The following is a 27,038-nucleotide window of genomic DNA, read 5'->3' as shown; positions in this document are numbered from 1 at the left end:
TGCATACTGGGCCCTTTGCTGTTCACTATGATGAAACATGACTGTGTCCCCAGGTTCACCACCAATCACATCCTGAAGTTTGCAGATGATACTACGGTGATGACAACAACGACCAGGACTACAGAGAGGAAGTGGAGCAGGTGGTATACTTGTGTAGAGACAACAGCCTGATCTTTTTGTTTTGGAGGACCAAAATGCAGAGATGGGATAGGCAAAGATGAGTTCTTGTACGTTTAATGTCCAAAAAAGCAGCAACTGAGGCAAAAATCCAAAATAACATACAGAAAATCAAAATCTAAGAGACATCTGGGAAAACACACGAGGAAAGACATGAATGAAAGTAAATATGAAAATGCAAAAAGAAAATTTAATCAGAACCAAAAAGTGCAGAGTCATGACATACCCTTGTCACATTGTTTATTAATTATTATTGCCTTATAGGGTGGGCAATGATGGGAGGAAATGTGTTTTTGAAACTTGCGGTCCTCTCACATCTAAAATGAACGTATGTGTGTTCTGCTTAATGCACTTAGATTTGGTAAAACATATCGGTGAATATCTGTTGAAAGCATAAAAATTCATATTGCTCTTCTCAATTGGCATATATATTGATATATTTACAGTGATCTTGTTTTGTTCTTAATTTTTTCCTTACATGGTGATCTGGCCTTTAAGGTAAATCAGAATCAAGTTTATTGCCAAGTAGGTTTGCACTTACAAGGAATTTGACTTGGTGTTGTTGGTGCAGACAAAAAACAAAACAAAACAAAATAAGATACAATATATATATGTATACACAGAAGCTATATACAAACAGTTAATGTAACGGAGAAATCCCGAATGGGGGAGAGAAACATTGTTCAGTGTCACGGGCGGCTCTTGGCCTTGTTGATAAGGCCAATAGCAGATGGGAAAAAAACTGTTTTTGTGACGGGAGGTTCTGGTCCTGATGGACCACAGCCTCCTGCCAGAGGGTAGTGACTGAAATAGTTTGGGACTGGGGTGCGAGGGATCAGCCACAATCTTCCCTGCATGCCTCAGAGTCCTGGAGGCGTGCAGCTCCTGGAGAGATGGGAGGTTGCAGCCAATCACCTTCTCTGCAGACCGGATGACACGCTGCAGTCTGCTCTTGTCCTTAGCGGTGGCACCAGCGTACCAGATGGTGATGGAGGAAGTGAGGATGGACTCAATGATGGAGGAGTAGAACTGAACCATCATTGTCCTGGGCAGGTTGAATTTCTTCAGCTGCCGCAGGAAGTAGATCCTCTGCTGGGCTTTGTTGGTGAGGGAGTCGATGTTCAGCTCCCACTTTAGACACACTATATGTCTATATGTACACTATATGCTGTTTACTAGTACCACTAAATAGTTCAAATTTTATTAAGTTGAATCGCCAGAACTGAGAGTGCAGCAGTGTAGCGGGTTTAAAGGACTGTCAATGTAGGTACCGGTAAGTGCAGAAGGAGCGTGATGTCAAAACCATGGCCCCACCTGAAAGTGGGTACATTTTATACACTTACCTTTATTAATTCATCCAGCCACAATGATATATCTTAATTTGCTAAAAGTTTATTCCGACCACAATTTGTTTAAATATACTTGTTCTTTGTGTAAGCACACACTTTTAGTTCATCTTTGTATTTTTATCCATTATGTATCCATTATTAAAGCAGAAACACTAAGAGTTTTCTCTTGCAAAGATGGCAGCCAGGATTCAGAGCATCTAAACAATACCAAACTGGACAGGACCAGCAGGTCCTGCTGGAGAGATGTGATTCTCTGGTTTCTTTAGTTTAAGTTACATGTTGTGTTTAAATTATGATTTTTGTATTTGAATTTTTGTCATGATATTGGTGCTGATTGCTGGTCTGATTACTCATTTCAGTCACCTGCTAATCTCCGCCCATTTCTCATTACTGCTCATCTGATCCACCGGCTTCACTCTCTATTTAGCCAGCCTTCAGACCAGTCATCAGTGCCAGATTATTCTAGCCTTTGGTGAGAGGTTTTCAAGCCTTCCTGTGTTTCTGATTACCTGATCCAGACCTGTTCATATTCTCGACCTCTGAGCCTGCTTCTCCCTGTTCTGATATGTTTGCCTGACCTTTCTGCGGACTCCTGCTGGATCTCCGCTGGTCTGTGTACCAATTCTGAAACTGTTTCCCGACTCCGTTCTGGATTCCCCCTCGGCATGATCTCTGATCTCCTGGCTCTGATCACCAAGCATGTCACCTCTACTCATCGGTGTGAAGTTTTTTAACAGGGCGTTCAGATCTGGTGAGTGTATGAAATTAATAACTGGGGATGTCTAATTCTGAAATCCTGTGTGTTTGGGTTGTTATAGATACTGCAACATCCATCCATCCATCCATCCATCCATCCATCCATCCATCCATCCATCCCGATTTCTCCATATAGGCTAACAGTCGATCATTCACATTCTCTGTAGTTCCCCTGTGGCGCGAGCATTGCGCATTTCCTGTCGCTTGCACGGTGAATCGTGCTGCTGCGCTGTGCAGAGATGCAGAGGAAACGGTATCTGATGGGGAAAAGCAGCTTGACGTAACACCGGTATTTCCATCTGGAAAATGCTCTCTTGCTACTGGAGCCCTCCTCACTCTCCATCTCTCTGTGTGTGCTGTACGTTAACACCCGCCAGCGGAAACACCCACCTACCCAACTGAAAGACGGAATCTCACTATACATCAGCCATTCTCATCCTCCCCTCTCTCATGACAAGGCGCGCACGAGTCCTATCATGAAAAAAAGATTAATTGTGCGACCTGAGTAACGCAGTAACGGGGTGTTGGCAATAGTAACTGCGTTTTAGTTACAGTCAAAGTAATTAGTTAGATTACTCATTACTAAAAAATCAGGTAACGGCATTAGTAACGCCGTAACTCACATCACTGGGCTTGGCCCTCTGAATTATCCTGCCTTCCTTTGTCTGCTCGGTTCTTATCTCCTGACTGTCCTCCGATCACAAATACATAAGCATCTGAGACTCTCATGGCAGCGCCCTCTGCATCGTTTTGGGAGCCGACCGACTGGAGGCAACCTCACCCTCTGGGCTCGGACTGAGCTATAAGACCAGCTAATGACTCTCATGTTTGTTATCATCCACCTTCAGAAAGATGTGGTCAATAACCTGTTGTCTCCTCCTGCAGAGATCCCTGTCTTAGATGCCAACGTCTCTCACTACGGTTCTGTTTCCAATATATGTTTTGAGAAATCTGTTTGTCTGCCTCAAATATTTGATCCTATTGTTCAGAGCTTGACAGTTTTATGCGTTTTAAAATCCTGCTTTGCTGTAGTTAAATTTAACAAACTAAATTATTCTGTGTTATTTCTGTTGATTGCTGTATTGTTTGCTAATCCATATTGTGTGGTAATGGCTTGATCAGTCAGTGCAAATATCCTTGTGTGTCATTTGTTTGTTAGGTTAATTATGCTTTGTTTTTTCACTCAGCTGGTATGTTCACAAATTTTCCTGAGTAAAATTCCCTTTCTTTGACCTTCTCTATGAGCTAAGGGTTTGTTTTGTTAAATCTAACTACTTGTAGTAAAATAAAAAACCCTGTTTTTATAACAATACCTGTGACTATGCCTTCTGACGTGTTTCCTCTCAAAAAACATTATGGTGATGCTGTCATGGGGTAATTATTGAGAAGTTTGTGTTACCTATGCCTGAATTAGTTGCTGTGAACTACATGTTTGCTGTACTTTCTCTGGCATTCCAGACTACTGACAGGCATAGTGCTCAAGTCTTTTACATCTAAACTGCAGGTCTGGCTTTTTAGCTAGTCTAAACTGCATGCTAAATTACTGTAGGTGAATTTCCAATGGCTTTTTCTAACACGCATGTTAAAGTACTGTCCCAGAAAAGCTTGATTAAATTGGCAAAATTTAACAAAAATCCCTTACAGGTAGCTTTTGGCTTTTGTATAAAAGGGTTAATGTACAAAGCGGGAGATGGAGACACTTTTTTCAAATCGGCTCTGGCATTGCAAGCTTCACTAATCCACTGTTTCTGCTTTTGCTGTCTTCCCAGATGTTCGTATTATGCGCGTAGACCTTGCTGGAAGCAATATCGCCATTACTAGCTAATGTGGTTGTAAGAACTTGCAATAGCAACACATTAAAACTTTTTTCCAGTACTCATCTGTGGACAGTGCTAGATTGCCGCCTCTACTTTCTGTAAATTACAGCTATGTGTGCCGATGTAAAGTGGACAATAACGCAAGATGACATGCTTTGTGGTGCTTGGTTAATTCACTTAAAACAAAGTGATGCAGTACAAATTTGCATTTTCGTTTGATCGAACTTTTAAAAGTTTGCTTAAAATTCACATTTCTGTTGGATGGAAACATGGCAATTGTTAAGTGTATCAAGTTGACAATGGAACATTTTTTACTTTGTACTATGCCATTGAAAAGTAAGGAAAATCTGGATTAATGTGACAGAAGTTTGAACACCAGTATTCTCTATAAACCTCTGGTGTGTATTCGCCTGTAGAATCTTCTTTTCAACCTTAATTTTACCTATTCTTTAACAACTTTTTGCATCTATATTAATACAGTGCCAGAAGACAGAAGCCAAGAGTACAGCATGGATTCATGACATGCCAGTCAAATCCTCAATCAAAACAAAAAAAGTTTGAGAGAGGTCTTTTGAAAAATGAGAACTCTTCAGCATACAATTATATCCATTTTCACTTTGCTACATTTTTTTCAGACATCAAAAAATTTATGTAGGACCGCTCAGTCTTTTCCTGTTTTTTATGAGATTGTAAGCCTGAGAATACATCTGTGAATTAAAAATGGATTGCAGAACTACATTCAGGCAGGAAATGTGGGCTAGGAAGCAATCCAGCAGGTCACTTGTACACGAGAGAGATAAGGAAATAATAATGAGAAAAAATAGGCAGAGGCTAACTTCACTGAACTGAACTGGAAGACAAGTGCATACTTTATTTCTTGTGGTACCTTTTTCCTATATATTATCTAAACCAACCAGCACCTTGTCTGTTGGTGTGTTTTGCTTTTCAGAGACCTTTTAATCTTTTATAACCTCTCAGCTGCAGTGCTAAACATGCAATAAGGCAAAAGAAGAGCACAAAAGCCCAAACTCTTTTATCTGCTTTTTCTAATCTCTCATTAGCCATGGTCTGTGATGAGAGCCAGGGCTTTGCAAAGGGGGGATTATCTATTGAAATATGGCTCCATTTTGGAAAGACTTTATCAGCCAGGCTATTTAAATTTTGATAATGAAGAACACTGTAAATCCCCCAAGTGCATTTATACCGCAGTGTACACACAGCACAACAGGGCGCAGTGGGTCGCAATCATTGTGTAATCATTCAAACAACAGCACATATACAAGTCCCTGAGCCTACAGCAGCCCCACCGCCCCAAGGCAGCCCAGCCCCCAATATACGCTGGGCTTATGATTTGTTCTGGGATCCAAGCAATAAGTAAAGGCTTCCTCATGGCCTTGTAGCCAGATTGAATTGCAAAAAAAAGAAGAAAAAAAACAGGTTGCACCTGGTGCAGCAAGAATGGGGAGCAGAAGGCAGCAACACTGTCTATACACACTACCTGATGGGTCCAACCTTATTGAAAATCTGATAATGATATTTGGAGAACCTAATGGTTTTCCTCTGTAGGCGACAATCAGTCTCACTCAATTCCGTTTTACGTCCCCCCATCTCGCCTTCTCTTTTTCATCTTCAGCCTCTGACTTCACAGAAATGTATGATGTACAGCTGCATAGCACACTATTATAACCGGCAGCACTGCATTACGTTGTCTTTGCATTTTGTTGTGAAGCAGAATTAGTGTTGGCTTTATTGAACACTCAATAAGTGTCACTGCAGGTGAGTCTGTTGTCTTTTTGGCATACTTAATCTAACATGGTTAATATATAGATTCTTTGAAAAGTTAAAAGTCAGGATATGCTTTTTTAGTATTGCGTCTTGTTAAACTCATCGAATACGAGGTGTATGTTCAGAGCCTCTGTTTAATACAAAGGTGTAATGACCCATTTTTTCCAGCAGAGAACATAAAACTCTCATCTAATGAGCTGCAATCATGCCATACAGACTTCACATGAATTAGAAGGCACATACAAGACATAGCCCTATCGAAAAGCTGCTTCAGCAGCATACACAAACAACACATCACTTCGTTGAATGAGCTCAAGGCTTTCCAGTCACACTGGCATTTTCATTGTAACACATTCGCAATAATTAACAGAGCTAAGTTTTTATTGCGATTAATAATAGAGTAGAGGATTGCGTTATTGAGCCACACATTAAATTGCACCCATTAAATTGACTTATCTCAATATACCAACTCATAGCTTTATAAAACAGGACTGCTGAAAGGTCAATGTGATCATTATATAAATTAGCTGAAGAACAATTATGAAATAGTGTAATAGGAGTGTTTTCTAATGAGCGGCATGAGAGTGACATCTCTCTCTCTGTGGAGCTAATCTATCTAATTGTTAAAAGATGAAGATCCACTTCAGAGATCTGGCACAACCCAGATATGTAACTTAACCCACTTCTAAAAATTACTTAGGCTACACATAGTAATGTCTTTTTTTTTGTGTTCATTTTTTATACTGCTCTAGATTTGCATACAGTAGCTCTTAAAGTTGAATGTAGAAAACTGATAGTTGTTTTAGGATGTTTGAAAAGGTGCAAATAAAGACAGGTTAAAGTAAAAACAATGATGTTGGTATTTTTCTGTCTACTTTTAGATGTACATGAAATTTGAAGACATCCAGTTCTTATTCTATAGGGTCCAAGTTGTTGATGAACCACTTTCCCAGCCATAGGAATTTTAGATATTCTCTAGGGATCTTAAACAAGGTTTGGTGTGTGCACTCTAAATGATCCAAAATGTATTTTAGGAGGTTAAGGTGAGGGCTCAGTACAGACTAACCAAGCCTCTCCACACCAAACATTTGTCGTCCATCATTTGTCATGATCTCAGCACTGATGCTGGCCTCACAAGACACACCTGCTCAGCTCCGCCATATTCTCGTTACTACCGTACTCATCTGATCCACCTGCACCTATCAGTATATAATCAGCCTTGAGACCAAACATTTGTGTGGCAGATTATTTTAAGCCTGATTTCCTGACCTGTTTCTGGCTCTCGATTGCTGAGCCTGCCTGGCCTGCCTGCCTATTCTGCCTGACCCTGATCTGTGTGTCTGCCTGCCCTTAAGTGAACCTGAAACTGTTTCTTGAACTCGTCCTGGATTTCCCTCTGGTGCATCATTGGACTTCTGATCACATTCTGATCCTCCTGTTCCTTTTGCCTACTATTATCTTCATGGTTCTGACCCTCTGTCTGTCCATTAATCATCCTAACTCGACTGCAGTTGTTCTCTAGGACTTCTTAACTAGTCACAGCAATATTAGTTCTACTGTCAACAAGCTCCAACCTAACCTTGTGGTTCTTTCTAGACTGAGGACTAAGAGAAGGTGAGTGACCATTACATTCACGATTGATGCACATCGTAAAGCTAACATGGTCACTAATCCATTTCCAGAGGTTCCTGGCTTAGTTGGTGACACTACCGGCAGCAGTTTTGTTTCAATAAACTGTGTTAAGCTTTAACCCTGGGTGTCTGGTTTGAATCTGTTATGATCACATCTGCCAATGATACATCATATAGTGTATATTTTCCATCTTTACTCAGAGGTAAAAGATTTCAATTTTGTTTTAATAAGAATCTAAATCAGCCTTGATCCTACATCAATCAAAGGGTACGCATTACCAAATTTTACTGCCTAAAAAAATGTATTTGGCTTTTTATCTTAAAGTGAATCAGTTGAAGTGATCATTCAACTACCATTTACAAGCTGTGCATTCAGAACTCCTTTCTAACATATTGATTTAGAACCACAATTCTAAATTTGTCTCTGTTGCAGTCTGAAGGGTGTGCTTAAAATGTTAAGCAGTGTTTAGATCTTGCCTGCACCTGGAGTTTTCTGTGAGGAAATATTTTTTCTCTCCAACACCTGCTGAGTTTGTGATTGAAGGAAGGGATGTTGATATCTGATGCAAACACGGATGCAAACTGCTTGCATCTGCAAGATCTGAGAGACTTGTGAACTAGGTAATCAATGTAAAATTCACAAAAAGGGTCATTTGCATCACTTTGCAGAATAATAACATACAATATATTTCTATACTTTATATACATATATATACTGTATTTTAATGACAATATAAAAACTATTTTTATTTTAGCATGTGGAGGATATCACTTCTAAATGTGATTGTGAAATATTGACAGTCCAAAAATCATTTCTATTGACAGCTTGTTGAGCAAAAATGTCAGAATGCTTCATGTGATAGGATCAATAAAATTCACCAAGGTACTATTGAGAGCGTATACAGCAAACTGGTGTAGGAGACGTTAAATTATGCGTATGTAGTATCTACCATCTCTCTACCATTCTGACAATACCTGGAATAAATAAGTGGGAACAAATAAATAAATAGAATAGAAGGATGGACGGACAGATGCATAGACACATACAGTGCCTTGTAAAAGTATTCGGCCTCCATTTTCATATCACTTGCACAGTGCTCCTTGGGATGTTCACAGCTTTTTGTATCCAAATCTGCCTTTAAACTTCTCAACAGTATCTGGGACCTGTCTGGTGTGTTCCTTGTTCTTGATGATGCTCTCTGTGCTTTAAAATGACCTCTGAGACGAATGCAAAGCAGGTGATTTATATGGAGACTTGATTAAACACAGGTGGATTCCATTTATCATCAGTCATTTAGGTCAACTTTGGATTATTCAGAGAACTTCATTGATCTTCTGGAGAGTTCTCTGCACTGAAAGTAAAGGAGCCGATTAGTTTTTTATTTGTTAATAAAAGCTTAAAATACCCAATACATTGTGTTCCACTTTATGATTCTGTCCCATCTGTAGATTCTTCACACAAAAAAAAGAAAATTTTATATCTTTATCTTTAAAGCATGAAATGTGGCAAAAGGTCAAAAGTTCAAAGAATACTTTAGCAAGGCACTGCAGATACATAGACAGACAAATAGAAGGGTAGCTTAATGGACAGGTGATGAACAAAAGTGTGAAAAATGAAGGCCTGTCTATTTGTACTGATAATAATAATAATAAAAGGAGTCTGAGTAATTAGGAATGTTTAGCATCTATACTATTTGTTTTGTTCTATTCTGTTCTATTTTATTCTATGGCTCATTACATTTTCAACAAACCTTTATAAAAAGATCTCAGTTTTTGGGGGGGTTTTTTGTTATATTATGTACAAGTATACCACAAGAAAAGTGTTGTGCTGTGTCGGCATGGGTACCAATTAATTTACAATAGCTTTGGAGTTTTCCTCAGAAAATCTGAGGAAAATATAATGTAAGCTTATGAAAATAACACTTTAGAAAACCTTAAAAGAAATGTGATTGTGACATAAATAATGTAAAAAAATCCTTTAAGCAATAATTTCTTAAGCATTAAAGGGCAGCATATAAATTCAGAAGTATAATAGAATTTCATAATCACATTAAAACCATTGTTCAGAAATGATTTGAAAAGTCCAGCCTACTGTGTTTTGGACATTTAGACTTTGAAATTCTTAGGCCACTAACCAGTCTCAAGGCTTTAGCTGTATGCCTTCTTATAATAATAATAAACTCTCTCCACGAAGGAATTAGAAGAAACAGTGTGATTAATCAAGAGCTTCACATCTGAATGTAGCCTAGTGCTATGCTGGCTCCAATTGATTGGATACATTTTGGTCTCGATCAACATTAGAAACTTAAAATGAACCTTGTAGTAATGATTTCGTTTCCACAGGCTAGGCTGAAAATGAAGCTGACCGCCCCTGTTTGATGGAACATTTGAAATTCAATGGACACCCTTATTTATTTGAGAGAAATTATGCAGAACTACATTTTCCACGCGCAATTTCAGTCTGAGTGGGGTGAATATTAGCAAATAAAATTGTCTTTGCACAGCAGGTCTCTTTTGGGAATCATTGGACAATCCTTTTCTGAAAGATAAATGAATGGCTCCTCTGATACAATATTTCATATTTCACCCACAGCAGCCTTTGCAGTCAAACTGTTCTTTGCAAATGTAATGGGTACAGTTTAGAGAAGCAGAAACCTAAATTACTGTCCTTCAAAAGATATGGGTAGTTTTGTGCTCTGACTTTATGCACTCACCAGCAGACTGTTTTTCGGCTTATCTCCTCAAGCCTTTTTCTTTAGAAATGTAATGTCATGCTGTCAGAGTCCTACATAATCTTCACTATTCTATTCAAATATGAAATTGCCTGCATATGTGTCGCATAGCCATGGCCATTGTTGTTTCTAGATATTTTTATGGTTACCGTTAATGGGGTCCATGTTTAAAATAGGTCAGATTGAAAACATTAATCTACGCACAGCATCAGAGTAGTAAAACAAAAAGTAGGGCTACAACTAAAACATGCAGACCTGGGAGTTTTTTTATGTTTTCCTTAAGAACCTCTCATAGAAAAAAAAGGCAAAATTTCTAAAAGTGGGACATAAAGGGAAACAGAAAAATGCTGAAAGTTCAAATGCATTGTACTCCCACATGGGCAGTCAAATGCCTTTGAAGTGTGGCACGAAGTTGGGAATAGTTCCAGATGACCAACTATCTCTCTTACAAGCTCCAGCACTCAATAGCTCCATGATTAAAGCCAGACAAGTCTATTGATTGAAAAGGCAGCAGAAAACGTCCTAAACCTCTCTTCTCCCCAGTCTTTGCTCCTCTGTCTATATGGGTGGTGAAAAACCCTGACCATGTCCAGGCAATTTGGGTGAAGAGGGCCTGTCCTGTTGCACTCAGTGGCTCTGGCCATGCTCTGTTGCCTCATCTCATCAGCTGCGAAAGTATTTGTGCTTGTAGCTCCAGAGAAAGTGGCCACGAGTTAAATTGAGTTACCTGCTCGGAGATGGTTTCATTTTCCACGGATGGCCCCGGAGATCCTTGATGGGACCGCAAACTGCTCATCACCCGATGTGTCCCCGAGTGTCTGTCTGAGGAGAGAGCAGTGACATAGTGGCTCAGGTGGTGTGGACAAGTTTTCTGACGGATCCATCACAGTTTCTCAAACTGGAGTCCAGACATATAAAATACACATTGAGTTTCCCATCTTTCATCTCTGTGAAACAGCTTTTTTTTCTTTCGCTTATGCTATGTGGTTTCTTTTTTCTTTTCTCTTTTTTTGCAAAACAGCAAATGCTCTCACTTGATATAGGCATTTAGCTTTATGTAACAAAATGCAAACACCATCGATGAGGTAAAGATCATTTGTGGCTTTTTAGTTGATTCAAATGAAATTATTTCTTAAGTTAGAAAATCTTCACCAGCTGTAATTAACAGATTACCCATATTATGTTGAATATGTTGAACAGGACAGAAGGAAACATGAGGAATGGCAAGATGATAACAGACAAACTGATGACAAACAAACAGCAATCTAAATCTAAATGGGAAGTGAACTGTGAGCACCAAAACAGGTTAGTGCAGTTAACAAAAACACAGAACAGGTGAGCATCATGACAGCAGGTCACAAATTAAGCAAAAAAAAAAGAGTTGATGTTCTTCTTGCAATTAACAATCTTCTAGCAAATCTTGCTAGATTTCTGACCACTTTACATATCAGAGTTGGAACGGCTCTTGAAAACCAATTGGTTCTAGCAATCCATTTTAAACAGCTCTGAGCTGAATGAACTCAAGAAGTTCATTGCTTGCCGATTTTATCAAATTGTAAACAACCTTTCAATGATTAATTTGTCACCATTGTTTTGCTAAAGGACTTATTCAGCTTAGATTAAAACTCAACTGTTTGTTGTCTATGTACGATGAAGCCAAGTGAATTTATAGAATGTCCCCCTCAATTATTCAATTCATTTTGTGGAGTACTACACAAACATTATGTTTAACACAACCATTGGTACAGTGTTCTTAGGTCTTGTAAACGAAAGCTCTTTGTTTACACCTTGAAGCTTTCTCTCCCCTATTCTTTCCTGGGGAGAGATCACTCGGAGCATACACTTTAAATAACACTTCATAATGTATATGTGTTAAATAACTACGACAACAGATTTCGACAGAAATTGTAATCTGTCTCAGACCAGAGAAATGGCTGGCAGGGATTACCACTGGGCTCGCTTCTTTAGAAAGTCGGCCAAGAATTACTTGTAAAGAAGCATTTTATACACAAAGCCTGCCATGTCATTACATCGTACACATCCTTGTAAAATGAGGGGGCATCACTGGTCCCAGCCATAACACAGTGTTCCAGATAAAGGCCATTCCGAATGCAGAAAGAGCTCGCTGTTAAGAATTAGCCACTCTGTTTGTATGCTCCATTTTATTCCCATATACATCATGAAGATAACTGTTTATCCTGACAGAAGAACTGTCCTAATTAGATAAACTGCTTTAACACGTAGCAGGCAGGTATTATTAGAGTAATACATGAATAATAGAAAATAATCCTAACAGTCTGAAAACCTCATCTTCACTCTTCCAAACATACCTCATGTCAATCTGACCCAAGTAGCTCATACTCCAACTCATCTGACTTTAAAAGCAGATTTCTAACTGGTCTCTGTTGGCAGCTCCAACTTTTAGGTGTTGCTTTTTGAACAGATGCTTTTTTCTTCGTCTGTAGGTGGCAATTTTTTCTCAGAAAAAAATGAGCATTTGATACAGTTGGCGGCTTCGACGGGACAAAGATCTCAAACGGACATCAAATCCAGTTTTAAAATGGATGAGGTTGCTAATGTTCTGCAGGGGGCCTGACCTCAGTCCTATTAAAATGTTATGAGCGATGCTTTAAAGTTGAGTCTGGGGCAGGAAGCCAGCCAGTTTAAACAAGCTCTATTTCTGTCAAACATCCAGCTGGAGTTACGCCAGGTGCATTTGGATGGCTATAAAACAGTAATTTCTATGCAACCTACTCACAGCCAATTTCCCAAAGTATTAATCAGGGTGTATGCATATATCTGAGCCCATTTGTTTTTCTATTTGAATTACAGAAAATTCCCAATAACTCAAACTTTTTTCTTCCTTAAGTTTTATGGAAAAGAAAACAAAGACAAAGCTAATGTTTTGATAACCACAGGGCAGTGGATTATAAGCTGTGGAGAAAGGAGTAAAGGACCAGCATGAGATAAAGAGTCCAGTAGATACATGCAAAGCATGAACCAGATGATTAGAGGAGAAAGAAGCAGGCACAAAAGATATAACAACAGAAAAGATTTTCTAGATGAGGAGGGAGGAGGGAAAGGGGACTAGACTAGGCATGTGAAGGGGTAGAAGAAAAGGAGACTGCAAAAATCTGAGACAAAGTATGAAGAAGATGAGAGGATAACAGATAAAAGAGCAGGGAGGAAGTTGACAGCCTGCCACCCCACAGTCACGTCACGCAATTTACTATGTTCTGGTCCATAATGTTTTATAGCACAAGCACTGATAGCACAGTAGTCAGTAGCGATCTCATTTCACAAGCCATATCCTTCAGTAATGTGAACACAAAGGGAGAGGCAGAGCCATTAGCAGTGTCCAGTGCTCATCTACTGCTGCTAATGCATAATTGGCTTCCATGGAAAGAAGCAAAAAAGGATAAACAGCAAGCAATCATATTAACTCCTGTGAATCCTAATTGAAATCCGTTAACAATCAACTGAGATAATAGAGGCTAAAGAGATGTGGGGCAGTTCCTACCTCGAGCCCTCGGCTCTGTGTGCTGCTCTAAATGTACGGATAAATGTGAAAACAGCAGTATGGATTGAAACCAAGAGTTATGCATGTTGCTCTTGGGTCACGGAAATGAGAGAAAGCAAATACCTGAACATCTATATGAGATTTCATTTCTTTTATTGCGTCTGGCTGGAGACCAGAGACATCATGGCTCTCCATGCAAGGTGAGTCAGTATTTTTGAAATACTGTAGCACTTCCTGTGTAACCAGGGGATAATACCGGTAGATTAATGCAAATAAATTAGCTGCTAATATCAGAGAACTGAGATCATTTTTAGCATACACTTAATGTGAAGTAAGAGCAATAACATTCTAACAATGGATGGATGACGTGTTGGATAGAAACAGCTATTTGATAGAGAAATCGAATGCTGCAGAGATTGTTTTATTAAAAGCACTTTGAAAATGTTTTGTGCAACTTCTAATTGTTTCATATAGATTTTTCAGCACATTTCTTTTAGCTGACCTTGTATCTCACTGCCAGCAGATAGTGGAGAGTGGAAGTGAAGGGTGAAAGAAGCAGTGCAAGGCTTGTAATAGCTATCAACAGACACGCTGAGGGTAAAAGCAACACAAAAAAGAAGAAAGTTGCAAAAGCTTTAAGGTAATAATTTAGTTTAAAGAAATGTTATGTTTTAGTAGCTACTGTACCAAATGTTTGCATGTAAAAACTCTGTAGTAACAGCTTCTAAAAAAAATATCCATTGTGTAAATACCTCTACTCTAACCTTACCAAGACTTGATACATCAATACATTTCTGATTCTAAATTGTACAAATTTTCCCTGATGTGTTAGTGGATATGAATTTTTTCTCAATGTTTCTTTGTAATCTTAATTGTTGCCCAATGTTGGTGAGATGTAAAATCACCACATACTGAAACAAAAACATATGAGTCATCACTCTACAGCTCTAAATCATTAAGAATACCAAAAAACTACCACAACTGCAACACATAAGGAAAACAAGAGAACAGTTTAAACAATATAATACATTATGCTGGATATAATTTGATGATCACTGATTTCTAGCTTTTTGCTGGGAGACATAAAGAGCCTCCACCTTAGACTGTTCAATGTAGGCTTCTATATAAAACATGTTTCGAAAAGCTTCTTTATTTTTTGGTTCTTTTCTACATTCATATTTCCCATAATTTTAGTTTTCATATGAAAAAAAAAAAATTAGCACCATGTTCATTAAACAGTTTTTCTCAAAACATGACCATCCTATCACAAATCAGTTGCTGTAAAATCACAGTTTACTGTAGGAACATTAACTCTTTATGTCTTGTAACTAGATGGTAATTACACAGAAATACATTGTGGTACTTAATTAATATAACACAATAACCATTTCTATTTTGAAAATATGCTGGATATCTTTTTAATGCTTTGATTTTTTTTTCCCATTGAAACAACCTTTGAAGCCAATTATGTTAAGTAGCACCCATAACATTTGTAGGTATTAGATGATCACGTTGGTGTCAAATCTTAAATTGATTTAAGATTAAATGCTTGTATGCTAAGGCTGCCAAGAGTAAGAGGGATCCCCGATGTTTTTGTTCCTCTTGGACCACCTGGTGCACGTTGTGAAGTATCCCGTTGGATGTTAAAGTGAAGAAAAAAAAGGATGTATTTTTCTTTTTCATATTTTGAATTATTATTAGAAAGTTATTTTTAGAATAACTTTGTATTTGTATTTCTTTGTATATTACACGCTGATTAATATCATTTATTTCAGTAAAATGAAAAGCCCAACTAATGATAACCAATGAAGATTTAGTTTAGCCTGCCAGAATTATAATTCTTAAACTATCAAATTGTTAAGAAGTTTTTACTTCTGGTTACAGCAGGTAATATGTTTTTTTTTTTTTTTTTTTTTTTTTTTTTTTTTTTTTTTTTTTTTTTTTTTTTTTTTTAGATAAACATTACTCAGTCATTACTTTGAAATACCTAACTCTTATTCTGTTGCTACCTTATTGAAATTTTTTTTATTCCCAAGTAGCTAAGTACTTTGAACCAATGTAATAGTAACATAATATCTAAAAATTGTTAAATATTACATCAAATAACTACTATAATGTTTCAATAATATTACAAAAATTTAGCTGTTACACCATTATCACCAAGCTATGGAAAGCATTACTTAAACTTAATTCCACTATAGAAATAAATAAATAACTGTTAAGATGAATAACTATCCCTTATAAAACTGACCTTATGTGTGTCTGAATGTTGAGATGTTTTTTTGTCCAACATCTTTCTGTTCCCGTGTGATGGATTGGCAGCCTGTATGGGATGTACCCAGTCTCTCAATCATTGAGTGCTGCAGATAGTCATCAGTCATCCTGCAACAACCCCAAAGATTAACCAGGTGTGGAAAATAAACTGAGAGAAGTCTCCTTTGGAAGCAAACCATGAAGAACTAAGGGACAATTCAACATTTCTGCACAGTGAACAGATTGTGATGTGAACTCATGTCTTTTACTCACACAATGTCATTTAGTTTTTTAAACTTAGATTTTGTGTAAATGCATTCACCCTTATTTTGCAAAGCTTTTCAGTTACCTGGTTAAATCATGCTACTATCTGTAAATGTGTTGCATCTCTTTGTTAACTCTTTGTCATTGTGTTCCATTTAGTCTGAGTGTTTTGCTGTAGCAGTATTTAGAATAGGTTCAGTGGCTTAATGATTCAGATGGAGCCTTTTACCACTAGATGGTGTGGTTGTCTCTTCAGACTCACTGTACTGTACAATGCATTCCTAAGCTGAGTTTGAATGAGGAACCTTGATATGAACTCGTATTGTGCTTGACTCTGGTGTGATATATGTGCAGCACATATTTTGCAACACATACAAACAACAATCCTTCCAGGATTTGAACGTTTGAGGCTTGGATTTTCTGTGATAATGCAATGCAATCAAACCGACTGCAGAGCATGTGGTGCTACTGAGCAGTGATTTGTGACAAGCAAACAATCGCATTTGCTTGAAACTCCTTTTTTTACAACAAAGAGCTCACCCAGACTGAAAATTGGCTGAGGGGAAGGGGAGAGAAAAATAACTAAACCCTCTAAATCATCATCCAGAAACTGACTCATTCATATTTTAAACTCTGGCTACAATCCCTGCTGACAAAACACTGTAGAAAGAAAAAAGAGGAGCTGAACAAATGAGTACATGCTCAGGTTAAAGGGTTCACAATAACAGAGAGAGGCCGTGAGGATGTTGCACCTGCATGAGTGGCAAAGCTGCTGAGGAATAAAAAATACCCGTGCATCCATTTTCTATATCCGCATGCCCATCAGGCTCACAGGAGGCTGGCTGGTGCCTTTTCCCTGCAGAATTTGGGTGAAAAAGGAGGTTCATCCTGGACAGGTTGCCAGCTTATCACAAAGACTTAAAAATATTTGATAAAAATTTACCAAAGATAAATATTTTATAAATATTTCTCAGTTAATTTAGCGTACTAGATTTTTTTTGGTATTATGTGTTACTTACTAAGGTATTTGCCTTTTTTTCCTGACACTTCACTTTTTAGTGCTTCAAATGCAGAGTTTTGCCTGAAGATATAAAAGCTGAAAGAAAATCTTTTTTTTTAAAGATAAATAGTATTTTCAAACAAAGAAGACGTACTAATACAGTAAGTCTAGCTACATTTTTTATCCTCTACGAAAGCACTCTGCGTATCTGAAAACATAAAAGTTTACAGAAACGACTCTGTGGGTTTTGTTGCTTCTCAAGGGCAAGATAAGAGCAGACATTTCCTGTGCTAGTCTATATTTTTTCAGCCTCTCTCACTCTCTTTCTCTTTTTTGAAGCAGATGGTTAAAAGAAAATCGCTTTCTGCTGGAGGCGGGATGCAGAGAGGTCAGGATTTAAGCTTGGAGGTCCACTCTGAACCTGACTGACTGGGACTGTTCTGCATACACTAAGTCTAATCAAATATACGAGGAGGAAGGAAGGATTTACAAAGCTGCTTGATGCAAAGATACTGATTAGATTAGGGATTTTTCCGACAGCAGGTTGGAGTTACAGCATACTCCCTGACATACACACGCATCAACAGGAAGATGCAGAAAAATACAGGGGCTCGGGGAAGATTTGCAGCACAATCCTCGAATGAAGGAAGAAGGAAGAGCTGAGGGATCTGCTGATGCTGACATCCAAGCCAACCTTATTCACACAGAATACAAAATGCCTCCCAAAACCCTTCAAACCCTTTGAACCCTTCCACTTTCTCTTGTTTTAACCACAAACTTTAGTTTATTATCTTAGGATTTCATCTAATAACCCAAAACAAAGTAGCATAAACTTTAGAAAGTGGAAGGAAATTGATACAGCTTTCACATTTTTTACCAATACAAACCAAAAGTGTGTTGTGCATTTGTATTCAATTAAATAGCAACCTTTTATATAAGAGAAAATGCAGTTGTAGTTTTAAAATTTCATAAAGAAACAATGGAATAACTTTTCTATTGTAATAATGAGTGATGTTATGAGTGATAACATGAAAAGAAGTATGAATTTCTCATAAATACTTTTTTTTGCAGTTTTAATGCACTTCAAGTATGAAAAGTACTGATTTAAAAGATGCCGTCCTTGTCATAGTCTCCACTCTGCTAAGTTCACACCATTGATGAAGTGAACTGAGGTCAGCCCACATCCAGCAGAATTTATGCAAGCTGCTCTGTCTCCAAAAGAAACCCCCACAACATGATGCTAGCACTACTTGCATTCACACTGAGAATGGTCATTTCAGATGCACCATCAATTTAGGCCAAAATAATTTTTCTAACTATCTAAAGTACAAAGAATAAAGTTCTATGACAGATTCTGGTGCATTGATCTCTGCATCTACTTTACATTATGCTACCAAATATAAACAAACACTTGACACGCTTTTCTTTGTTCACATATTGACAACCTTGTTCAAGGCACAGTCAACGATCGAAGATAATCAAGAGAAACAAAAGATGGAAAAAGAGAGACAGAAACATAAATGTTTCTTTGTAAAACTGCGATTAAATTGATCTTAGAGGACAATGAGACAAAAAATTAAAAACAAAAACAACACATCACTTTCACAAAGATTCAACCAATGCTAAAAAAAATATATATATATATATATATATATATATATATATAAGATGAATAGTCTGTCACCATTAGCACTGCAAGCTGTGTGAGAACAGAAGATGTTTTGCTTTAAAAGCTGAAACAAAATACAACTATTGATGTTTCTCTGCCATGATTATAGACCCATTCTGAAAGCATCATATGCTGAAGCATGAATCATTACAAGCTTTGCAGATAAACATTCTGCTTTAAAGGGCTTTTTTTTGTGACCCAGTTGCATGCAGGGAAATATTCTTACAGCTTATTGGAGCAGCCTATTCAACAAACATCCGTTACATAATGCTTCCAAACAATAAATGAAACATAAATATTTAAAAAGGTGTCCAGATAAAAGCTTTGCAGAAAAAAAAAGGCAAAGTACTTTCAGAAAAAGTTAAAAACCACATTATAGACCCACAAAACCACAACACCTTCCAGTAAAGCAGTTTAAAAAAAAAAAGAAAATATTATTTAAGTATTTTTTACATGTGTCTAATGCACTTGTGTGGGTGAATATCTTACATGTTGCTGCAAAGCTGACGAGTAGCCTAGGGACAGGATTGTGTGTAATGCCACAATGCCGAACATGTGCAATGCTTTCAACGCAAAACATCCAAATGTTGCATTTTTTTTTAAAGCTCTTAATCCTTCCTCCAACACTAAAGAGGGATTTTTTTCCTTTAAATAGAAATGAGTGAAGGCTTAAATCTAGCATTCCCTTGGTCTCCACATCTGCCTCCAGAACCAGGGCCCACCTCTAGAGAAGTGAACACCATCCAGCAGATCCCAATTGTGGTTGCAAATGAGTGAGTGGAAGTCAGTCGGAGCCGCGAGCGCTCACGGATAAGGGAGGTGGAGGCCTAGGACTGGTGGTGAGGAGGTGGCTGCTGGGAGGCAAAGATAATTTGCTGTGACAGAAATCAGAGCTGTCAGGACCACCATGACCAAGCAGCATGGACAGCATAGATCCAGTGGAAATCCAAGGCTATAGAAAAAGAGAAAAATGTAGGAAATACAGGGGGAGCAGCATTAGGATCATGTCTATGTAAGCTTGGAAACACAGAATGATAAATTTACCTTTTCCACACTGGGAAAGCAAAAAAAGAGCATTAAAACAGACTTGGAAGACAGAAAGATCCATGTAACTTGTAGACATTTAGGAGAAAACCAACAGAGTGAGAGTCACACATTCATTTCTGTCCCCCTGAGAGAGTTGGTGAAAGGTTACCGGGATAACACATCTAAAATTCATGAGAAAAACCTCCAGGGTTCTACTAATCTGCAGTAAGCAAACCACTCAACATTTTTATAGAAAACAATGTAATAGAAGAAAAATAAGAAAAGAGCCTGAGAGAAGGGCAGCCGCTGGAATCATTACTTAATGATGAGAGAGAAAGACTGAATGACAGAGAGGAGAGGAGGAGGGATTGTGGGAGATTAAGTGAGCCTGATGCTGTTTGTAATACACTGCAAAGCACCACAGGATGTTCATGGAGTGGCATTCCTATTCGGGATGAAGAGAAGTCAGGAGGGAGACCCTAAACTTGGCTGCAGAGAAAGGAAGAAGGAAGAACATTATCCCCTGAGCGCTACAGAGCCTGAGCTGAGGATCCAGGGAGGAGATAAGGATTAAGCTGCACTTTTGTGTGTCTTCATTAATGGGATACAAGTTTTCAAAAGGAGACGGAGAAGAAAAAACCCCCAAAAAAACTGGAAAGTTGGAGGTTGGTGTTGTCAGGCGGTTTATTTTGGGATTTGGGGTTCTCATTCCCTTCTTTTATGTTTTGGAAGCAAGAATTGGATTAAACAAGTGAGCAGAATTTTCACACCTCCGGAAGCATTCAAAACTTTTTACCCTTTGGCCTCTGCATCCACACAAACTGAGGGAAAACTGCAGAAAGAAAATGGTTAGAGCTTCTAAGTGTATTTGTTTGATGCTGGAAAAGAACGGCTGCTGAAGGTGACACCTATCTGCTTTTAGATACATTTGTTAAGGCTAAAACCTCTTTTAATGATATGGAAATATTTATTGGCAACCATGGTAAAGATGTGCAAAGAGCTTCAGAATCCATTAATCTTTTATAGCTGTAGCATTTCAACAAACCCAACCTTTAAATTGCATGGGGTTATTCAGTGGGGGAAATTACCACATCCTTTTAGCAGATAAAAGCCCTCATTGTTTTCCAATAATGTAACACAAGGTTGGACCATACAGAGAGAGGATTCTTTTATTGTCCCTCCTCTAATATGGGTGTCAGACTGCAGTCCACGCTGCTCATCCTGTATCTTTTACCTTTTATATGAGGGACTGGTCCAATAAAGCTAAACAAATGGCTGAACAATCTCCTCACCATGTAGTCAAGTTGTACAGAGTTTTAATGACCTCATTGCTTGTTTCAAAGGTGTTGAAAAAGAAACCAATGAAACTGTTGCAGGACTCTGGAGTCTGACCACAACATGATCTAATCAACCAAAGCCCTGAGTCTTTCCTCATGTCTGTTCTCTTTATTTCATCCCACAGCATTTTATAGAAGAAAGGAGTAGTGTCATGATAGTGATTTTTTTAATGATTTGGCCCAAAAAAATTGGCTGGTTTATTTGATAATTTTGTGTACATAGAAAAAATATGCAGAAGCATTGGAAAAGATACAGGCCTACAGCAATAAAGATAGGGTTTAACAGTTTGCTCTAAAGCTTTTATACACTTATCAAGGATTTACAAGAAGTATGATTGTTGTAATACTTAAACTCGGATTAAACTAAATCAGAATGTAATTTCAATTAGTACAGTTTAATAAATAAGGAGTTGTTTTGCTTTATGAATCATTTATGTTAATTGTTAGGTGAGCTTTATTATAAGGAATAAAGAAAGGAAAGTTAAGTTCATTTTTATGGGCAGAAATTGACTCATTTTTTAACCTGTCAGAATAATGGGAAGAACTCATGGTGTAGTTATCCTCTATCTTTTCTGGAAAGCTTACACTTACAGTTTACAAAAAATGAGCCCCTGTCTAATATTCTTGCTTTTTCTCCCTTGATTATTATCTAGCCAGAGCCAACCAAGATGGGATTTGAGAATTTCAAGGATCTGAGAATCATGACCTCTGGACGCTTTCATGCCTTTCTTCTCCTGCTGTTCTGTGTGCTCCAACGCTCTGAGCAAACCTGCCCTTCTGTCTGTCTCTGCATATCGGACACAGTGAGCTGTAGTGCTGCTGGTCTGAATAGGCTGCCCCGCTCCCTGCCCTCCTTTCCCACTAATCTTGACCTCAGCCACAACCACCTAACCTGGCTGGGTCCAAAAAGCTTCTACATGATGCCCAGGCTGGAAAAGCTCTGGATGGCCCACAATGAAATCTGTAACCTGAGCCATAACGTGTTCAGCAATGTCTCCAGTCTCAGGGTGCTGGATTTGTCCTCTAACAAGCTTCAGATAGTGGAGCGACACCACTTCCAGGGGCTGTGGAGGCTGGAAGAGCTCCGTCTCTTCAACAACAAGATCTCTCAAGTGGAGGCTGGCACGTTGATCGGTCTAAGTAGCTTGAAAAAGGTTTATTTGAGCTTCAATCACATTACAGACTTCCCATTCTTCTCCATCCAGGATCACACTCATCCTTTCTTGGCTATGCTGGACCTGTCATCCAACCGGATGTCAAGTCTGCTGTGGGAGGATGTAAAAGCTTTGCCCAGGCTGGTGCAGCAGGGGCTGTACATTCACAACAACTCTCTCATCTGCAACTGCTCCATGTACAGCGTTTTTTGGCACTGGAATCTAAGGAACTACGATTCCATTAGAGACTTTGCAGATGAGCACTTCTGCAACGTTAATGGGGACCCTCGGACATCCCTCCAGTTCCTTCATAACAACCGGTTCTTCAAGAACTGCACTGTGGAAAAACCTGTAATGCAGCCTGTGGTGGATCTCCTCTCCGACGTGGTCATCTATGAGGGCGACAGGGCGCATCTGGACTGCCTAACGTCCCTCACCAGCAAAGACCTGTCATTTAGCTGGCTCTACCCACGCAGTGGCATAAATGACACATTGATCAGCATGTTTTCTAATGGCACCTTAGAGATCCAAGCAGCCATGGTCAATGACTCAGGTATATATCTTTGCACCGCTGTGGATGTCAAACAAGGGCTGAATGCAACACGTGAGGTGAATGTGACCGTGCTGTTGCCTGCAGCAGTGCCATTCAACACTGGTTACACAACACTGCTATGCTGTTCTGTGACTTTGGTCCTCATCTTCGCCTACCTCTTCCTGACTCCATGCCAATGTGGTTTCTGCAAAAATCCTCCAGCAGCCTACAGCCAAGGCACCTTGTCATGTATTTTTTCGTGCTTCAGAAGACAGCAACCCAATGGTGGAACTTTGAGGCATGTTGCCTTTACGGAGCAACTGATGGGTGAAGAAAGAGCAGGACAGATACCTCAAAGCTCACAATAGACTTTTTCTCTTTTTTGCTTCTTTTGTCAGTGATAACAGATATTTGATTAAACTTCTTACATGGAGTTGAGATGTCATTTGAGGTAAAATGCTGAAAGGAAAAAAAAGCCTCCAGTGTCTCCTTTTCAACAACCAGAAGAAAAGGAAATCAATTTTCTGTTTGAATTCTTTTTTGTTCAATGACTAGCTAGTCAATAAAAAAGGTTTCAACAGGGGTTTATTATCCTTACCATGGAGCTTTTATCAGCCTTACAAATCAGCTAATAACTTCTCCTTTACACCAAGCTGCAGCTGTAGGAGGAGTATTTTTTTCTTGAATGAATGAATCTGACTCACTTCTCACATTAAGTGTTTAGAGTGAATTAAAACTCCTTCAATATGTTGCAGCTGAATTGTTGTGAGGACAGTAGGGGTCTAAGTTTAAAAAAAAAAAAAACAAGACTTGGAAATTAGTTAAAGCTTAACTGCGCAGTATATGAGGTAGATGAAAACGAGTACCTGGTTTTCAAATCTTTTGAAGTTAAAATCTTTAAAGGAAATTACATTTAATCTGAGACCAAGAAAGTAAATTAAGTTACTTCAAGAAAAACAGCATAATGGAGACCAAGGGACTTACCAGAGAGCTACAGGATAGAGTTAGAGTAAAAGTACCGTTAGATCTGCAACAAGTTATGGATGGGATGCTGCATAATTAAGATCTCTGGTCGACATGCAAAATGCAGGGTTAGGATGCTGCTTCTCTTCATCAGGCTCTGATTGATATATAATTGTATTTTTCTGTTTGTTTGTTTTTTTTTTATTCAAAACTAAAAAGTGTGGCTTGCTTGTGTATTCAGACCCATTTATTTTGAGACCCCTTAATAAAATCTAGTGCTTTATTCAGATGTCATTGCATGCATTGAAGTTGATGGGAAGATGGATGGAGGTAATAGAGGGAAATCCTGTAAGAAAAAAAACTCTTACAGACGACAAAAGAATTCAGATTTAAGCAAATGGCTTCACCTCAGATCAGCAGCAGAAACATTAGCACAGAGTACCTTTAAAACTGTGGTTTAAATTGAATTTTTTATTATTATTATTATTATTACAAAGACCAAATAAGAATCTGTGGGATTTTTTTGTTTTGTTTTTTTTTTTGGTGCATAAATTACACAAATTTTATACAGACACTTTTAGCTGTAATAACATTAAAGGGGTTTCCACAAGTAATCGACTCATATGTCATACTGATTTCCTCTAACATACTTGAAACCTTCACAGAACAGCTGTAATTACACACAAGTCTACTCCTCATCACTCTGGGTCTCTTTTAAAGCTTGTAATGAATTTTATTTAGGAGTAAATGGGGCTGAATGTAGACACACGGCAAAAAAAAATCCCCCTCTATAGATATATGCGCTGTGACATGTTGGTCATGAAGTTCCTGGAAAATAAGTTAAAGTTTCTGCAATAAAAAAAAAAAAAGAGAGATGTAAATTACTGTATGTAGGTCGAATCACTATGTCCTGAAAAACGTTTTTCCCAAATAAAGGACTCAGCCAGTGATTAAGAAACAACTTCCTCATAAAACAATCACAAAACAGAGGGGTGTTTTCAGATAGATAGGCAGTAATCCATCATGCATATACATATCACATTCAAACCTGTTGAATTAATCCGCCAGAATACAACTCTAAGAAAATCTCCATCTGCACTCTGCTTATCTGGCAAATGGTGAAATGGAAAAATCAGGAGTGTCAACAAACAAAAACGGAGCAGTGACTGGGACGCGCTTCAAAGACGGCACCTCTTTCATCGTGCACAGCAGAGCCCCTAAAGCACACAGGAACAAACAGCAGCACTAAATTTGAACAGAAGTGACAAATTCTTCAAGCTGCTCTGACGCACAGACAGCAAGGGGCATTACTTTAGATAGTCTTCTTTTTTGTTATATGTTTGTATGTTTTTCTGTTCTGTGAATGATCTTAAGACACTTGAAATGACTAAATTACACATCATAGATGAAAGAAGCAGAAGACAGAATAGTTCGCACTTTCATCAATGCACATACGTATATCAAAAGAAGAAGAAAATACGTTGATCTTGTACAAGACTGAAGAGACTGATCATGAAGGAATAAAGAAAAAAGCACACTAAAATGAAAGTAATCAATTTGTGCAGGTTGAGGCAGCAATAGATTATTAAGTTGGTATTTAATTTTGAAGCAAAAGCAGAGTGCGACTGAAGGCTGCAGAAGAGTGAAGGGAATTCGATTTTATTTTTTCCCCACTTAAGTCTAAGAGGAGCTAACTGTGCACCTCACAAAGAAAAACATGCTGCTTTAGTGGAGACCTAGAACAGAATCTCAAACTCAAAAATGGTCCACTGTGATGAAACGGTGCATCCAACTGGAACTGGATAGCTCTCTCTGAATCTCACCAGCTCTTTGGGATTAAGTCAAAATCTGTCAGATGAGGAGAGCGCTGCATTGTAGTTCCTCGTTTCTATTTTTCTCACTTTGGGAAACAACATTTAAATCCCTGAACAATGATTGCATAACATGCTCCTTTGTGCTGGCATGATGTAATGCCATGACCGCCTTTTCTTCAGTACAGAAACAAACTGATGTGATGACTCTGGATTTGGCTTTAGCAGATTACCACTGGGAAACAAGAGCAGGTGCTTTGTTAATTCCTGTATTTTCAAAATCCCTCTAATCTGGTTCTGTTCTTTGAGATTGGCACAGCTGGGGGCTGGATTTATGGTTTCTGATGTGATTTGCTGAAAGGTAAAAACACAGAAGACATGATGTGAGCATTGGCTGAAGGATCATGGGGGACCACGCTTATGTAAGGTAACAGCAGAGTTCATGAAGCAGATACAGAAGAGAGTGACATGTGAATGCAGTCCTGTAGCTACGAATGTCGATTGAATTTTAAACAGAAACGTTCAGTGCAGGAAAACACTACAGGGTTTTCCAAATGTCTGTGTATTTAGCCTGCCTAGTCTATACTTTGTAGAACCAACTTTCACTGCAGTTTCAGCTGCAGTTCTTATGGGTAGTCTCTGTTTCTACTTACCTTACTCATCCAGATACTGGAACTTTTGCCCATTTCTCTCCCGAAAAAGGCTTTTAGTTTGAATCAAAAGCATTGAAGTTAAATCAGCTTTTAAGAATTTCATAGATTCTCACATAAATTAGATGTGAGCATTAACTTGAGTATTTGTAACACTCTGGAAGTTTTTCTCTCTGTATTGCAATGCTACTTAAAGTTAAATCTGAATTTATTCACATCTCTGGTAAATTTAGATCTCAAAAAGTTTCTATTCACCTAAGAAGTTTGTATCTGACAGCAAACAAAAATAAGGTTTTCCCCTAAATAAAATTAATTAACAATTATTAATTAAAAAAGGCAACTTTTTTTACTTTCCATTTAAAATGGCAGGTCAAGATTTATTTTTACCCCTTTTAACAATCCTTGCAAAAAATTTTATTGACTTTACTGCAATTAAACTCTTTTCAGAAATATTGTCTAACTTTTTTTTCACATTTATACTGGTAGGCTATGCTGATAGCACCAACTTTTTTAGGATTTGTGGCCCTCCTTTTTGCATAACCCTTATCTTTAACTTCCTCCACGGGTGAAATAAAAAAGAGAAATTAAAGACTAAATTAAATGAAAAGATTA

General features: G+C 38.2%; 1 protein-coding gene across 4 annotated transcripts; it reads left to right on the top strand.

Annotated features, from left to right (window-relative positions):
* The first annotated feature begins 20,330 nt into the window (after positions 1-20,330).
* Positions 20,331-24,575, top strand: LOC119774055 (amphoterin-induced protein 3-like). 4 transcript variants are annotated; one of them, XM_038271356.1, is made up of 2 exons: positions 20,331-20,730; positions 21,970-24,575. In XM_038271356.1, exon 2 carries the CDS (start codon positions 21,985-21,987, stop codon positions 23,368-23,370), a length of 1,386 nt encoding a protein of 461 aa, XP_038127284.1. In that variant the 5' UTR covers positions 20,331-20,730; positions 21,970-21,984; the 3' UTR covers positions 23,371-24,575. The 4 variants fall into 4 exon arrangements, with proteins under 4 accessions (XP_038127284.1, XP_038127283.1, XP_038127282.1 ...); XM_038271355.1 differs by having other exon boundaries at positions 20,331-20,880; XM_038271354.1 differs by having other exon boundaries at positions 20,332-20,827.
* The last annotated feature ends 2,463 nt before the right edge of the window (positions 24,576-27,038 follow it).

Source organism: Cyprinodon tularosa, unplaced genomic scaffold, assembly GCF_016077235.1.
Source record: "Cyprinodon tularosa strain WSP-4 unplaced genomic scaffold, ASM1607723v1 ctg8, whole genome shotgun sequence".
Lineage (NCBI taxonomy): Eukaryota > Metazoa > Chordata > Actinopteri > Cyprinodontiformes > Cyprinodontidae > Cyprinodon > Cyprinodon tularosa.
The sequence above is the reverse complement of the archived record's forward strand: the minus strand, read 5'-3'. Positions and strand labels throughout refer to the sequence as shown.

Excerpts from the sequence above, each read along its gene's own strand:
- LOC119774055 (XM_038271353.1), top strand. The coding sequence starts at position 20,579 with ATGGGATACAAGTTTTCAAAAGGAGACGGAGAAGAAAAAACCCCCAAA. Across the intron at positions 20,645-21,969 it reads AAAAAACTGGAAAGTTGGAG|CCAGAGCCAACCAAGATGGG; the intron begins GTTGGTGTTGTC and ends ATTATTATCTAG.